General features: G+C 42.7%; 1 protein-coding gene across 1 annotated transcript in view; it reads left to right on the top strand.

Annotated features, from left to right (window-relative positions):
• LOC124555214 (PI-PLC X domain-containing protein 1-like) overlaps positions 1 to 17,179 on the top strand; it is an 87,326-nt gene that overhangs the window by 6,577 nt on the left and 63,570 nt on the right. The window contains exons 2-3 of the mRNA XM_047129064.1: positions 5,089 to 5,259; positions 10,543 to 10,774. Of these exons, the coding sequence (XP_046985020.1) occupies positions 5,089 to 5,259; positions 10,543 to 10,774 (403 nt within the window). The remainder of the gene's footprint in view (positions 1 to 5,088; positions 5,260 to 10,542; positions 10,775 to 17,179) is intronic.

The following is a 17,179-nucleotide window of genomic DNA, read 5'->3' on the forward strand; positions in this document are numbered from 1 at the left end:
TCCCGTAAACTCATTGTAGGGAAGAATAATTGATGGACAGTCAAATTCAGGACTTTCTTTGGTCTTATTATCCCGTCGGTTCACATTACTTAGTGGTACTGCTAGAGGAAAGACTCATGCAACAGTCATCTCTCTCTCCGCCAGCCTCACGAACGATAACACTTCTCTTCTTTCCATAAAATACTGCAGGATATACTATCTAAAAAATACTATATTACCTAAGTTGACAAATTTGTAACGTTTAAAAATACGCTCATAAATTCTGGGAATAATGTCCCACAATAATTTTTTTACCTATTTATACCTAGAAATTACCTCCGTCACGTAATATTTATTTAAAGTTGATAACCTATGTTTTTCAAGATCAGTAATAACAAATATCAACAGGTGAATTACACGCGTCCAAGTTACACATAACTCCCAAGATGCAACTGTTGAAGTAGTTGAAGAAATTCTCACAGTGCAGCGTAACTTCTCATACTTTCAGTCTGAAGCATTACGAATCTGCCACGCACGGCGACTCCGGGAAAATGCTTCTCCCTATCCAAATTGAACAATCTATGGTAAGCGTTACAAATTTGTCGAGCTCGTGCATAGAGGGATAATATAAGCAAGATTAAGGCACGTAAAAAGGAGGCGTTTAGACAGTCGGCTTTCCTTCGCTCAATACGGTAAGGCAATGGGACAGAAAATCGCCTTTTTACGATGTAATTTCCATCATGCACTGTATAGTGAATTGCGGAATATAGAAGGTATTTCAAAGTCTTTGCATCAAACGTCCAGGGGTGATAGATCACATCACAGGGAACAACTTTTGCTGGAGACAAAATGTTTGCTGACGGCTCTGTGAGAGGCGCCAGGGCTTAGGCGCTACGTGGCGTGCGTTTGCAATGCGTGTTGCCTATAATCAAGTCTTCTGCACCTCGTGAAAGGGCGTAGGCCGAGCAAAGTTAAAAGTTAAACACACAAAAGGATTACAGACATTGGCTGAAGCGTGCACTGGCTGAAATCGATGGACAAAGTTGAAAATTTGTTCAAATGGTTCAAATGGCTCTAAGCACTATGGGGCTTAACATCTAAGGTCATCAGACCCCTAGACTTTGAGCTGCTTAAACCTAACCAACCGAAGGACATCATAAACATCAATGCCCGAGGCAGGATTCGAACCTGCGACCGTAGCAGCAGCGCGGTTCCGGACTGAAGCGCCTAGAACCACTCGGCCACAGCGGCCGGCTGAAAATTTGTGCTGGACCGGGTTTGGAACCCGGGTCTCCTACTTACTAGACAGATGCTCTTACCACTAAGCCATCTGGACACATGTGTCATCACAACTGCGCGGACCGCCCTAGCACGCCCACGTCAGACCCAAATTTTCAATACATCCACACAACTAATGTAGTGCCCCTTGCCCATTAACCTCATTACTAGCGACATTTCGCCGACTGCCGTAAGAGTTCGAGTCTGGCGTGCATCTCCAGTGAAGAGATCACTGGCCGTCTCGACTTAATATACATATATAAAATTAAAATTATGTACACATATAAAATTAATGTTACTGATTCTCTTCTAAAATATCGTTCTCTACTTGCTCTCATTCTTAAGGTTTGCTTGTTGAAAATCATTCTACCAATTTGTTGGGGTAGGTAGTATGCAGATAAAGCACACTTGGTATGCAGACACCGCTAGTTCGGTGACCTCTTGCAGTCCTTGGACAGGTGACTTCAATAAAAATACACCTAGCGTCACCGTGAAGCGTCAGCAAACATTTTGTTACTAGCAGAATAGTTCCTTATGAGGTGTTCTGTCACTCCTAGACGTTTGAATCAGAGGCTTTGAAACAACCTGTATATGTTGATCTGCACTCTTGTCTGATTAGCTGCTAAACAGACTTTTGCGTCCTGCGTTAGAAACGTTAATCACCGGTTTGTGTACTATGTTACGCTAACACAAAATATTAAAACCATTATTATTCTGTTTCTAAGAAAAGATCACCATCTTACCCTTGCCAAACACGAATGGTGTGTGATATTTACCCATCTTTCCAAACTTTAATAGGGCATTATTTGCTCAAAGGTTCAAATGGCTCTGAGCACTATGGGACTTAACATCTGAGGTCATCAGTCCCCTAGAACTTAGAACTACTTAAACCTAACTAACCTAAGGACATCACACACCCATCCAAGCCCGAGGCAGGATTCGAACCTGCGACCGTAGCGGTCGTTCGGCTCCAGACTGTAGCGCCTAGAACCGCACGGCCACTCCGGCCGGCTTGCTCAAAGGCTGGTGAATATCCACATTGGCATACTTCAATTGAAGACAGTATCCTCTTGCCATCCGACGATTTATGATTAAAGTAACTCTGCTAATTACATGGGAAACTAGATTTTGGTTCTGGTCGAGACATTTCAGCGTAAATCCCTCCTTATCAGTATCACTCCAAGCCCCCCCTCCCACCTGGAGGATATTATGAGCTGAAGGTATTGACTTAAATATCTGCAATCAATAAAGAAAGGTGAAACTTCGTGGCAGATTAAAACTGTGTGCAGGACCGAGACTCGAACTCGCAGGAGAGCTTCTGTGAAGTTTGGAAGGTAGGAGACGAGGTACTGGCGGAAATAAAGCTGTGAGAAGGGGACATGAGTCGTGCTTGGGTAGCTTGGATGGTACCGGCACGGTAACTCAGCGTGTTCGGTCAGAGAGCTGGTTGCTCTCTGCAATAAAAAAAAAAAACTGAGTGAAGAGATAAACAACGAACTTCAACGGATGTCATGTGACGTCCACTACGAAAAAAAAAAAAAAAAAAATGGTAGATTGGTAGAGCACTTACCCGTGAAAGGCAAAGGTCTCGAGTTCGAGTTTCGGTCCGGCACACCGTTTTAATTTGTTGCCAGGAAGTTTCATATCAGCGCACACCCCGCTGCAGAGTGAAAATTTCGTTCTGAATAAGGAAAGGTCTTTATTTTGCCGTTAATACCCAGTAATTATTGTTACTGTTGTGATGTCCAGTCCAAAGACTGGTTTGTTAGGGCTCTTCATGGTCGACCGTTATGTACAAGTCTCATCATCTCTATGTAACTACTGAAATCTACATCCATTTGAACCAGCTTGCTATATTCATCTCTAAGTCTCCCTCTCCAATTTTAACCCCCGCCCCCTCAAACCCCTCTCCCTTGTCAAATTAACCCCTACCCCCCTCAAACTTCTCTCCATTATCAGATTGACTGTTCTTTGGTGCATCAAACTGAGTCCTATCAAACTTTCCCTTCATTGGCCACTACCTGCAAAATGGTATTTGCCAAGTTTCTGCTGCATTCTTGCCCAAATAAGATTCTGCTCCTAATCTAATGTCCTCGATAACAACAAGCCTTTAAGCTATAAACTTCCTTCATCATTTTATTTAGCACACTTTCTTGGAAGGTTCCAGATGATTGGAAAAGAGCACAGGTAGTCCCAGTCTTCAAGAAGGGTCGTCGAGCACATGCGGAAAACTATAGACCTATATCTCTGACGTAGATCTGTTGTAGAATTTTAGAACATGTTTTTTGCTCGCGTATCATGTCGTTTCTGGAAACCCAGAATCTACTCTGTAGGAATCAACTTGGATTCCTGAAACAGCGATCGTGTGAGACCCAACTCGCTTTACTTGTTCATCAGACTCAGAAAATATTAGATACAGGCTCCCAGGTAGATGCTATTTTCCTTGACTTCCGGAAGGCGTTCGATACAGTTCTGCACTGGCGCCTGATAAACAAAGTAAGAGCCTACGGAATATCAGACCAGCTGTGTGGCTGGATTGAAGAGTTTTTAGCAAACAGAACACAGCATGTTGTTCTCAATGGAGAGACGTCTACTGACGTTAAAGTAACCTCTGACGTGCCACAGGGGAGTGTTATGGGACCATTGCTTTTCACAATATATACAAATGACCTAGTAGATAGTGTCGGAAGTTCCATACGGCTTTTCGCGGATGATGCTGAAGTATACAGAGAAGTTGCAGCATTAGAAAATTGTAGCGAAATGCAGGAAGATCTGCAGCGGATAGGCACTTGGTGCAGGGAGTGTCAACTGACCCTTAACATAGACAAATGTAATGTATTGCGAATACATAGAAAGAAGGATCCTTTATTGTGTGATAGCGGAACACACACTGGTAGAATTTACTTCCGTAAAATATCTGGGAGTATGCGTGCGGAACGATTTGAGGTAAAATGATCATATAAAATTAATTGTTGGTAAGGTGGGTACCAGGTTGAGATTCGTTGGGAGAGTCCTTAGAAAATGTAGTCCATAAACAAAGGAGGTGGATTACAAAACACTCGTTCGACCTATACTCGAGTATTGCTCATCAGTGTGGGATCCGTGTCAGATAGGGTTGACGGAGAAGATAGAGAAGATCCAAAGAAGAGTGGCGCGTTTCGCCACAGGGTTATTTGGTAAGCGTGATAGCGTTACGGAGATGTTTAGTAAACTCAAGTGGCAGACTCTGCAAGGCCGGCCGCGGTGGTCTAGCGGTTCTAGGCGCTCAGTCCGGAACCGGGCGACTGCTACGGTCGCAGGTTCGAATCATGCCTAGGGCATGGATGTGTGTGTTGTCTTTAGGTTAGTTAGGTTTAAGTAGTTCTAAGTTCTAGGGGACTGATGACCACAGATGTTAAGTCCCATAGTGCTCAGAGCCATTTGAACCATTTTAGACTCTGCAAGAGAGGCGCTCTGCATCGCGGTGTAGCTTGCTGTCCAGGTTTCGAGAGGGTGCATTTCTGGATGAGGTATCGAATATATTGCTTCCCACTACTTACACCTCCCGAGGAGATCACGAATGTAAAATTAGAGAGATTTGAGAGCGCACGGAGGCTTTCCGGCAATCGTTCTTTCCGCGAACCATACGCGACTGGAACAGGAAAGGGAGGTAACGACAGTGGCACGTTAAGTGCCCTCCGCCACACACCGTTGGGTGGCTTGCGGGATATAAATGTAGATGTAGGTGTAGAACTCTTAAACAAATTTCAGCGTGTTCATTCTCCTCTCGCGCAGCATTTTATGTTGATATGATAATTCGAATGAAAGTCTGAATGTTTTCGATCTTTTCAGGCGGTTCTGAGCACTCTAACGTGGCGCTGACCGTATCATCGCTGAAGACACCGCTTGATGGGGAGGGTCCGAATGTAATTCAGCGCCAGCTGGAGATGGTCTGGGAGCCTATGCCGGACGCTGAATGGCTGGGACTCTTCACCGTCTCTCCGCCGCAGAAGGCCAGCGAAGGTATCACTCCACCACTACTAACTGACACTGACACACAAACACACACACACACACACACACACACGCATACACACACAGCGTCAGCAGCAACACGTGTCGGGAGTTACCTCGAGTTTCCCTTTTCGTTGTCATATCGTAATGAATGTTTCTAACAAGGGAACCTCCCCATCGCACCCCCCTCAGATTTAGTTATAAGTTGGCACAGCGGATAGGCCTTGAAAAACTGAACACAGATCAATCGAGAAAACAGGAAGAAGTTGTGTGGAACTATGAAAAAAATAAGCAAAATATACAAACTGAGTAGTCCATACAGGCAACATAAAGGTGAGTCTCCCTTCAGGAGCGCCGTGGTCCCGTGGTTAGCGTGAGCAGCTGCGGAATGCGAGGTGCTTGGTTCAAGTCTTCCCTCGAGTGAAAAGTTTACTTTCCTTATTTTCGCAAAGTTATGATCTGTCCGTTCGTTCATTGACGCCTCTGTTAACTGTAATAAGTTTAGTGTCTGTTTTTTGCGACCGCACCGCAAAACCGTGCGATTAGTAGACGAAAGAACGTACCTCTCCAATGGGAACCGAAAACATTTGATCGCAAGGTCATAGGTCAACCGATTCCTCCACAGGAAAACACGTCTGATATTGTTTATACGACACTGGTGACGGCATGTGCGTCACATGACAGGAACATATTGTCGACCCACTTAACTTGTACACTTGGCGAATGGATAAAAAGATTCTTCTACCTTGCCCGATTTAGGTTTTCTTGTGGATGTGATAATCACTCCCAAAAAAGTGGTCGCATCGGACGGACGGGCGGACAGATAATAATTGTCTGAAAATAAAAAATTAGCCTTTTTCACTCGAGGGAAGACTTGAACCAAGGACCTTTCGTTCCCAGCTGCTCACGCTAAACACGAGAACACGGTGCTCCTGATCTCACACTCTCCTTGATGTTGCCTATCTTGCACATGGACTACTCAGTTTGTATATTTTGCTTATTTTTTTCATAGTTCCACACAACTTCTTCCTGTTTTCTCGATTGATCTGTGTCCAGTTTTTCAAGGCCTATCCACTGTGCCAACTTATAAGTAAATCTGAGGGGGGTGCGATGGGGAGGTTCACTTGTAAGTACCTGTTCCTTGACATTATCCATACTCTCGTAGACGAACAGCGTGAGAAAATGATATTGCTTGCATATCACAAATCGCCAAATTTCCTCCTCTTGACATTACAGTATCACAACGAAAGTACGTACTTGACAGGAAAAGATTTATCTGAGTCCTGGTTGACGACTTTGTCTCGACGTGGTGCTATTTTTCTATAAAAAATTAGTATTTTAGAGACTTAAACTTTCTGCGAATGCCCTGCAATGAGTCTTGCATTGAAAGTGTCACAGCACCTGTATGTAACTACCCGAGCTGCCTTTGTGATGATTACTGAAAACTTAATTTACCTAAATCATCGTTGCTTCAAACTACGCATCGTATTCGTCAAATACATTTTTTTCAACCTTCGCCATCATTGTTCAAGCAGTTCGGAGTCAAAAAGAATACTTCAAGGAAAATTTTAAGCGGTAAGTCAGATGCCAGATTTGTTAAAAGCTGTTTCTCAAAACGTAAGGAAACTCTTTGTACTACATTTAGCTATCACATTTTTGTTAGTGACAATCTTACATCCTTTTAATGAAGATCTCGGTGTACAACGTTTACACTATATTATCTCCTTTGTGACTAGTCTCTTGTTTGAACAAAGGAGTATGTAAAAAACAAAAGTATCCTGAATTAACCCCTAACAGAGACATGATGATGATGATGATGATGATGATGATGATGTTAAAGCGTAAACTATTTCATCTCTTACGCGGAAATAGTGAGAAACTAAATTTTTTCGTATTAACGCAAATTTAGGAAAACCAAGATTTGTTGAACCATCTTGAGCGACTAGAGGTATGTACGAGACGAAGATACGAACACGCAGCTATTCCCGTCGGAAGCAGCTACCTAGCGTCCGAATCATTCTATCACTCATTACGGAGCGACCCGAAGCTTGAATCTACCTGTATTTCTCAGCTGTTTTTCGAATTTCCGCAGAGACTACATTGCACATCTGGGAGAATGGAAGGACTGACAGTTTGAAAATCGACGTAGGTCCGTGGGACGCACATGGATGGCTCAAAAGGTAGACCGTAGACCTCGACTGACGAAAATTCATATCGCGATCCGTTCCACCACGCAGTTTTCATCCACACCACACTACAGAATCAAACATACGCATTACAACAGAAATATGTTAATAAGCATTGGGTGCGTATCATTTACATCAAACTAGAAGAAAGTTAATATAAACATATATCTGGAACGATTTGCTCTTTGAGTTGTCAGCGAAGGGACATTTTGCAGTGTTCTCAAGTGAGAAACTCACAATAAATGCTCAAAACATCCATTTGCTGCTGCGCACTCAAGCTGAAGCACCCACCGGATCAGGGACAGCCTCATCCTTTCAAACAACCCCAGATAGTATTGAACTGTTTTGCAGACTCCCGTCATAAACTGATGAAGCGTCTGAACATTAGGTACAACTGTTACATAAACCAGTTTTACGTGGCTTCATAGATAATATTGCCAAGGACTGCTGTTGGGAAGGACTGCAGTTGGGTGAACGTGCAGGTCATGGAAACGCTCTTACCCATCCGTCGTGATAGATATCGTCCAGAGAATCTCGAACTATGTGACTGAAATATGCTGGAGTCCCAACATGCATAAACGACATGCTTCTACATGTTTCCAGGAGCACATCCTGTGCCAGGTCTGTAAGAGAGTCTATGGGCCTATCAGACAATCATCTGCATTTCCAGTGCACAGGTTAATCTTGAAATTGCTACTGATGTTTTACTTAAACCGTGCCGCGAAGATTTTCACCTGACGCTAAATACTATGTGAATGCGCTCGCATGTGAAAGCAAGTAGAGGACATTTTACGTTGTTGGGAATTTCTGGTTTGAGAATGTTGTGAAATATGCTTTCACCGATAACTCGAAATTGAGGAATTTTCAAATGTACAGGGTTATTACAAATGATTGAAGCGATTTCACAGCTCTACAATAACTTTATTATTTGAGATATTTTCACAATGCTTTGCACACACATACAAAAACTCAAAAAGTTTTTTTAGGCATTCACAAATGTTCGATATGTGCCCCTTTAGTGATTCGGCAGACATCAAGCCGATAATCAAGTTCCTCCCACACTCGGCGCAGCATGTCCCCATCATTGAGTTCGAAAGCATCGTTGATGCGAACTCGCAGTTCTGGCATGTTTCTTGGTAGAGGAGGTGTAAACACTGAATCTTTCACATAACCCCACAGAAAGAAATCGCATGGGGTTAAGTCGGGAGAGCGTGGAGGCCATGACATGAATTGTTGATCATGATTTCCACCACGACCGATCCATCGGTTTTCCAATCTCCTGTTTAAGAAATGCTTCTGCTTTAGCCTTTTCCGTAAGATTTTCCAAACCGTCGGCTGTGGTACGTTTAGCTCCCTGCTTGCTCTATTCGTCGACTTCCACGGCTACGCGTGAAACTTGCCCGCATGCGTTCAACCGTTTCTTCGCTCACTGCAGGCCGACCTGTTGATTTCCCCTTACAGAGGCATCCAGAAGCTTTAAACTGCGCATGCCATCGCCGAATGGAGTTAGCAGTTGGTGGATCTTTGTTGAACTTCGTCCTGAAGTCTCGTTGCACTGTTATGACTGACTGATGTGATTGCATTTCAAGCACGACATACGCTTTCTCGGCTCCTGTCGCCATTTTGTCTCACTGCGCTCTCGAGCGCTCTGGCGGCAGAAACCTGAAGTGCGGCTTCAGCCGAACAAAACTTTATGAGTTTTTCTACGTATCTGTAGTGTGTCGTGACCATATGTCAATGAATGGAGCTACAGTGTATTTATGAAATCGCTTCAATCATTTGTAATAGCCCTGTATATCTTTATTCGCTTTTTTCTTGCTTTGGTGTGAATAATTTGGCCCCAGAGATTATAGAGGTGGTTCTTATACATTCTGTATGTTCTGGGAGTCATACGTTATGCCAGAAGTGCAGTTGTCATTGCAGTCGAGCGTATGATTTACAATTCCAGCATTAAAGAAGTAGTTTACTTTTTATCGATGGCGCTACAGCTCCTAGCACAATGCAGAATAGTCACAGAAAACGTCTCCCATCTGACATTTGTTGATTAAAAATATTGTCTCGACAATCAAAATTATTTAGGCAAAATTTTAATGAAAAGAGTGCTGTTGGAAACTAATGCAAGTAAGTTCGTAAATTTTTACTTGCACTGGTAACAATATTTTTCAATTTCATTACGACAGGCCTGCGATTAAAATCATTTCCATAGATAATATTTTGCAGTATGCCTTTGGAACACACGAAACGGAGCAATAAAGGAAGTGAAAACCTTCTATCATTATAATAATTGTGTCGAATAAGTGATAAATAATGGAAAAGGTGAACTGCTCACTGGTCTTGTAGTCGAATCATTTAACAATGCAGATTTACTTTGTGATTATTAGGTCATATACTTTTCCTTCGAATTTTATATGTACACATTTGAGTACGGGTTCATCCGTTAAACTCTTAATTGTGGGCGAATTGGGTGAAGAAGGTTGGTCATCGTATATGACGAAGTTGGACAAGTAACTATATATAAGAATTAAGAAAAAATAAAAAGAATAAATCGTGTAGAGCATATTTAGAGTATTGAATGTATTGTAGCTAAGACTTATTTTAGACACATAAAATGGCTTGTTTTCAGAAAGCAGTAAATAATGAAGCTCCAGAAGGTTGGGTAATTTATTTTGTTCTGTGGCTGTTACACCATACGTGAATGCCAAGGACATTTTTGCAACTGAAGAAGTAAAAGTGTAGCGTCACAGAAACGAATGCGTCCATCTTATTTCAGAAATGAGTTGTGCGAATATTACTCTTATTTACATGTTAAGAACTCTTACCGTCTTGCCCTATTGACTATTACTGTCAGTAAAAACCACAAATAAATCTCAGTATCATGCTTTTACTCTTCTTAGTAACAAAAAAGTGTAATATCGTGGAATAATATCATGCTTCAAGCTCGCATTACAAGTAAGCCGCTTTCGAATGTTCAATGTCGCCATAGAAGTGAAGGGAGTCCAGAAGAAAACAAACATACACAATGAATTTTTGTTTCAAAGCCTCATAACAAGCGAAATATGAAACAGAATGTGACTAAATTTCACTTTTGTCAATTATGCAATTTCAGGACCAGCACCACTCGTTCGCATTAATCCTTCAGACTACCCAGGCGGCTACTACCGCACGAACGTCAGTCTACCTCGCGACCAGTATCCTAACGGCTGGAAAAAGGGGTCCAAAGAGAAGCCGGTTCCAGGAGATGCTTGCATGCCCTTCTGGATTGCCGCCTACAACAAAAATGATGAATTACTGTACGATAACTGCATTAAAATCCGGCCTACTTGGATGGGCGATCACAGGTAATGTACATAACTTCTCTGTGTGCGTGCATGAGTGACCATCTTTCCCTGTAGTGATGTTTCGAAGCCACTGCGGCTACTTTGAGCGATGCTGTACGGTTTCATGTAATTCTATCCTTGTGTCAACGACGAAGAGATACAATTAAATGATTAATCTCAGAATACAATAGGATGAAGTATGTTACCTATTAATCAGAAATTATTTTGCTTTATGTTAAGCAATAAATCGTTCAGTTGTGTTAGCTTAACTGCAACGTGTACGGAAGTTAAATATTATCGTGCATCTTATTTGATACAGTAAACCTTCCCGGTACACTGACCATGGAGTATGTGCTACGTTTCGACAAGCACATTCTAACGAAGAGTCGGTGCATCACAATTCGTTTCCTAGTCATAAGTCGAGGCGAGCACTTAATTCAGTAACGGTCTATGGGACCCATGTGCGTCGGTGGTCCGTTGACTTCTGATGTGTAATGTTACGCCACTTCCAATCAGAGTTGCCGTGTTGTGCAGAGGACAAATCCTGTTACAAAAGGTTGTTTGACTACCTGAGTCCTGCCTTTGTTCTGTCACAGTGGATGCGGTAGGATAACCGGCTTGATTTTCACACAGTCTGCTTTCTTCATAGATTTCTTGGTCATTACTATCCTCGGTATCTCTCCTTAGGTACCAAATACCTATCAACATAGCATATCTGCAATAAAAGGTCTAATCATTCAGCATTTTGGCTGAAGCTATTCGCATAACACTAAATCTATCCCCATCTCCTCTATTTCAGCCATACGAGTGTGTAACAAACTAGCTAGTAACCTCCATCGCATCCAGATCTACTGTGCATTAAAGAGGAGATTAAAACTTTCTTCTCCGTGTGTTCCAGTTGCCTCCATTACGTACAAAAGGGAATCAGTACCTGTCATATTGTCACTACAACCCATGCTCTCATCATCCATATCTATTGCTGTTTCCTTTTTTTTTTTCGATCTGCTAAACTTTCCCTATTATTTCTCGCTCTTCTAGTGACCGATAAACATCGTCTCCAGAGTCCGCAGCTCGTGGCCTTGCGGTAGCGTTCTCGCTTCCGGCGCACGGGGTCCCGGATTCGATTCCCGGCGGGGTCACTGAGTGTTGTGACTGAGTGTTGTGTGTTCTTCATCATCATTTCACCATCATTGACTCGCAAGTCGCCGAAGTGGCGTCAACTAAAAAGGACTTGCAATACGGCGGCCGAACTTCCCCGCATGGGGCCTCGAGGCCAACAATGCCATGCGATCATTTCATTTCATTTCATCGTCTCCAGATTCGATTCCTTCTGTACTGCTGATATACATTTCTAAAATATCAACTATTCATTACTATCCTACTACCATTACTAATAAGTATTGACCGTTCACTACGCGTCCGCAGCTCGTCGTCTAGTGCCTAGAATTGCTGTCTCTGGTTGACGGGGTCCCGGGTTCGAGTCCCGGCCGGGGTGAGGGTTTTTTTCTGCACGGGGACTGGTTGTTTGTGTTGTCCTCATCATTTCATCATCATCATCATCATTCGTGACAGTGGCTGGGTTGGACTGTGTAAAAACTGAGACTTTGTACGGGCGCAGATGAACGTGCAGTTGAGCGCCCCATACATCAAACATCAACATCTTTCACTACACGTGTTGCAGTTTTAACCTTCTAAAACTGTGTGATAAGATGCAACAGAGTGTCTGAAAATCGTAATTTTGCCAGGCGAAATAAATGGCTCTGAGCACTATGGGACTTAACTACTGAGCTCATCAGTCCCCTAGAACTTAGAACTACTTAAACCTAACTAACCTAAGGACATCACACACATCCATGCCCGAGGCAGGATTCGAACCTGCGACAGTAGCGGTCACGCGGTTCCAAACTGACGCGCTTAGAACCGCACGCCCACACCGGCCGGCGGCGAAATAAATCCTTAAAAAGAAAAGTAATTAATACTGCTTGATATTAATCGTTTCGGGACATACAGTATAGTTTAAATGACATGAAATGAAATGATCGTATGGCATTGCTGGCCGGGGTTGTTCGGCCGCCGTACTGCAAGTCCTTTTTAGCTGACGCCACTTCGGCGACTTGGGAGTCAATGATGATGAAATGCACACAACACCGTCATCTCGAGGCAGAGAAAATCCCAGACCCCGCCGGGACTCGAACCTGGGACCCTGTGCGCAGGAAGTAGAACGCTACCGCAAGACCACGAGCTGCGGACTAGAGTTTAAATAATTGCTCCTGATTATTTACATGCAGTGTAAAGTATGTGGTCATCCACTGATCTTTCGCTCTAACTAGTGTGGATTTTTTCTTGTAAATACGTCAAAAGGAGTGTCAACATTTCTAGCAATGTGTTCAAAAATACGCCCAGGCGAAAGGAAATATTTGTTCCTTATTTCAATGATACTACGACTCAATCGGCGAACAGATACTTTTGTACAAGACTTTTTTATTACGGGAAAGTTCTTGATGAGAACAAAAAAGGAATTTCCATCTAGAAGTGATACAAAGCCACGGACATTTGCCAAGCCAGATACGTTTGAAATGAAAATCGTTTCATTCACTAGAAATGGTTCAAATGGCTCTGAGCACTATGGGACTTAACATCTATGGTCATCAGTCCCCTATAACTTAGAACTACTTAAACCTAACTAACCTAAGGACAGCACACAACACCCAGCCATCACGAGGCAGAGAAAATCCCTGACCCCGCCGGGAATCGAACCCGGGAACCCGGGCGTGGGAAGCGAGAACGCTACCGCGCGACCACGAGATGCGGGCTCATTCACTAGATTCCATAATTTTTTCCACTAATGCAGTTTCACTGTCATAGGTTCTATAATAGACCGCTACTGTCGGCCGCTATATCGAATAACTTATGTAAAGAAGCTGACAATTTTAACAACCTAATTCGTCTCCCTTTAAATATGGAAAAACAGTTTATCAGATAATTCGGCTCAATGCAGGAATTGTAATATCAATCATATTAAAATCTGATCATATTCGAGCTGACGGATCTGAGAACATCAATGAATAAAATGAAATATCAATTCGTAAAAAAACGGTATTTTTTCAAATGTCTTCGTTTACTTCTTCGTGTTGAGCACCATCTACGTTGTGGCCATGCAGTATGTTGAAGTGTGCAGCGTCCAATATTGAACGGAATTGTTTCAATAATTTGTTAAATTACAACTGGCACCTACATTCCATCGAAATACAGATAAAATTAAAAGATTTTGATGTGGAATACTTAAAAGTAATTTTGTTTTTGAACGTGTTTGATAGTTTTCGAAGGAGCTTATTCTAAAATCATCACAGACTACATCACTGTAGCCAGCCGGAGTGGCCGTGCGGTTCTAGGCGCTACAGTCCGGAGCCGGGCGACCGCTACGGTCGCCGGTTCGAATCCTGCCTCGGGAATGGATGTGTGTGATGTCCTAAGGTTAGTTAGGTTTAATTAGTTCTAAGTTCTAGGCGACTGATGACCTCAGAAGTTAAGTCGCATAGTGCTCAGAGCCATTTGAACCATTTTTTTACATCACTGTACTTCAGAAATTGCATGCAATGTATGTGAAGGAGTGCACAAGTTTTACGTCTGCATTTATATTCTGAAAATCAATACAAAGTGAATGAAGAAATGAACTTTCCAGTGCAACATTATACGGTGTAAATATTCATGAATTTTCGGCAACATAGATGATTACCAGGTTTCTTGGTATGCAGCCGAATCAATGTTGTTTTCTTCCACTCGCAAAATTGTCTAAATATCATGGAAGAAAATAACAACGCTAGCGCGGCTGACTGCAAACCTAAATAGTTCGAAGTCATGTATTATGGCTCCACCAACAAAAAAGAAAGGACTTTTGGATGTAACTGTGAGAGCTATTATGAGTCTAAATTTATCTTCATAGCTGTCTCTTTGGCAGCGCTACGTCGGTGGCTGAACAGGTTTCGCAGATTACGCCGTGAAAACCGATTCTCGGATGTTAAGCATCTTCCTTAAAGTCTCTACAATTAGACAATATTTTATATTACTGTTACACTCTCACGTATTGCAAACAAGCCTATGACCGTTTGCTACATATTTCTTCCTACGAAATAGATGCTCCTGTTACCCCAGTCCGATACCCTTCATCAGTACTTAAGTATAGGCTATATAAACGAACATATTTTTGTACATAAAAAGTAGTTTCCCAGCATCATACCAATAAAATGAAGCATACCATCTACTTCATCTGCTACTGAGAGCATACCATCGCATGATTTCATATTCTCGTATGTCGTTAAAGCGCGCGTCATTTACGACGGCGGCCGAGTTTAGGCTCGTTCTGCGCATCTGACGTCACAAAACACAGTCAGCCAATGAACAGAGAACGACGTTGCCAGAGCTCGACTGCAGTGCGGAGCATGGACGAGTGCCTTCAGTTTTAGAAACGTTCAGTCATAAATAAAGTAATGGAACAAAAGCAATGTCTTGATAGCAGACTTTCTTTTATAGAAAGTTTGGAAAAAGATTCTTTATACCAATTGCTTCATATTCTATTAATTAATTAAACCAAACAAGCAATAAGCCTCCTAATTCAGGCGATAGCAAGGAAAGGTGTGTGCATCATTCTCACTAACCGCTTTTTGCAGTAAAGAACAGCGGTAATTGTTTATTTCCTATTGCACTTGACGAAGTGTGAGTAATTCATAGTCATACCAACGGTGTTTGTCGGTATTTTGTGTGATGTGTTAAAGTCCTCCGGAAAATCTCTTGACAGACAAGCTGTGTTAGTGTAATGGTTAATGTGTTTGGCTGCCACGTGAAAGGTTCTGATTTCAAACCTTGTTCGGTGCTTAATATTTTCTTTATTTAAAAACAATATCGAAGTGTCTTACTTCATGAATTTTATTCGTTTGAATGTAATTTTTTGAAATTTCTAGTGGCAACTAAAATAGACCATACAGAATGTATACGGTATGGACTTTTACCTCTGCAAACTCTTAAAAATTTCGTGCAATGGTTTACTACATCTAATGCTGCACAATAACTGCGTAGAACATCGAAACAAAATTAAGTCATTTATGGGGGGAAAGTATCAGTCAAGAAGGTGTGCAAAAATCAAATTTTTGGGCTAAATAGTTTTTGTGAAATCGAATGATAAAGTGTGTCAAAGCAGTCGAAACACCATGTGTCTGCACAGGCGAGCAGTGCAGTGATGAAATAATCGCGCACAGCGCGGAATGCGGGGAACACGTCTCTGTAGCACCGAAAGGGTTAATGCGGCCGTGGTGCCTTTACTTCATAAACTGCGCGCTCCCCCCTAAACGTAAGTTTGCGAACTATACTATGGCCCTGCTTCACTTGGCGCGTGCAACTGGCAACGCAGCAATCTCCCGCGTCTGGGCGTGCATGCGCGAACCGACAAGATAAAAGAATTGAACTATAGTTACGCATTTAGATGATTGACTCCAGTTGAGACTAATTAATGCTATAGTCAAAGGCTACCAGCTCCATACGTCTCGCGGAGGGCACATATTAGCATTTCTCTGTATTGAGAGCCAGTACACTCAGCCCTTGTGAGGCCAGTTGAGGAAATACTTGACTGGGAAGTAGCGGCACCGGTCGCGAAAACTGACAACGTCGGGGAGAGCCGTGAACTGACCACATGCCCCTCCGCATCCCCATCCCGTGACGCCTAAGGGCTAAGGATGACACAGCAGCCAGTCCGTATAGTTGGGCCTTCAAGGCTTGTTTCGATGGTGTTTGTTTGTGTTCTACTATCCAGTATTTCCACCAGGGAAATATTTTGTCAAGTTATCACTTGATAGGATCAGATTTTTTTCGGGTAACGCTTCTTCGCAGAAAGCCGCGTCGTTCGCCAAAATTCTGAGCGCTGTGCAAGTGTATATTACTAAATTACACTGTCTCATTTTTCTCTTTGTATCTGAAGGTTAATCTCAGGAAATGCTGTAGGATTCTGGTACGTTTTTCAATAGCAGACAGACTGATTCACGAAGAGAGTCTGTGTTTGTAATCTACACTGAAGAGTCAAAGAAACTGGTACACCAGCCCAATACCGTGTAGGACCCCGCGAACACGCAGAAGTCCCGCAACACGACATGGGATTGACTCGATTAATGTCTGAAGTAGTGCTGGAGGGAACTGACACCATGAATCCTGCAGGGCTTTCCATAAATCCGTAAGAGTACGAGGGAGTGGAGATGTCTTCTGAACAGCACGTTGCAAGGCATCCCAGATATGCTCAATAATGTTCATGTCTAGGGAGTTTGGTGGCTAGCGGAAGTGATGAAACTCAGAAGAGTGCTCCTGGAACCACTCTGTAGCAATTCTGGATGTGTGAGGTGTCGCATTGCCCTGCTGGAATTGCCCGAGTCCGTCGGAATGTAC

The sequence above is a fragment of the Schistocerca americana genome, chromosome X (assembly GCF_021461395.2).
Source record: "Schistocerca americana isolate TAMUIC-IGC-003095 chromosome X, iqSchAmer2.1, whole genome shotgun sequence".
Lineage (NCBI taxonomy): Eukaryota > Metazoa > Arthropoda > Insecta > Orthoptera > Acrididae > Schistocerca > Schistocerca americana.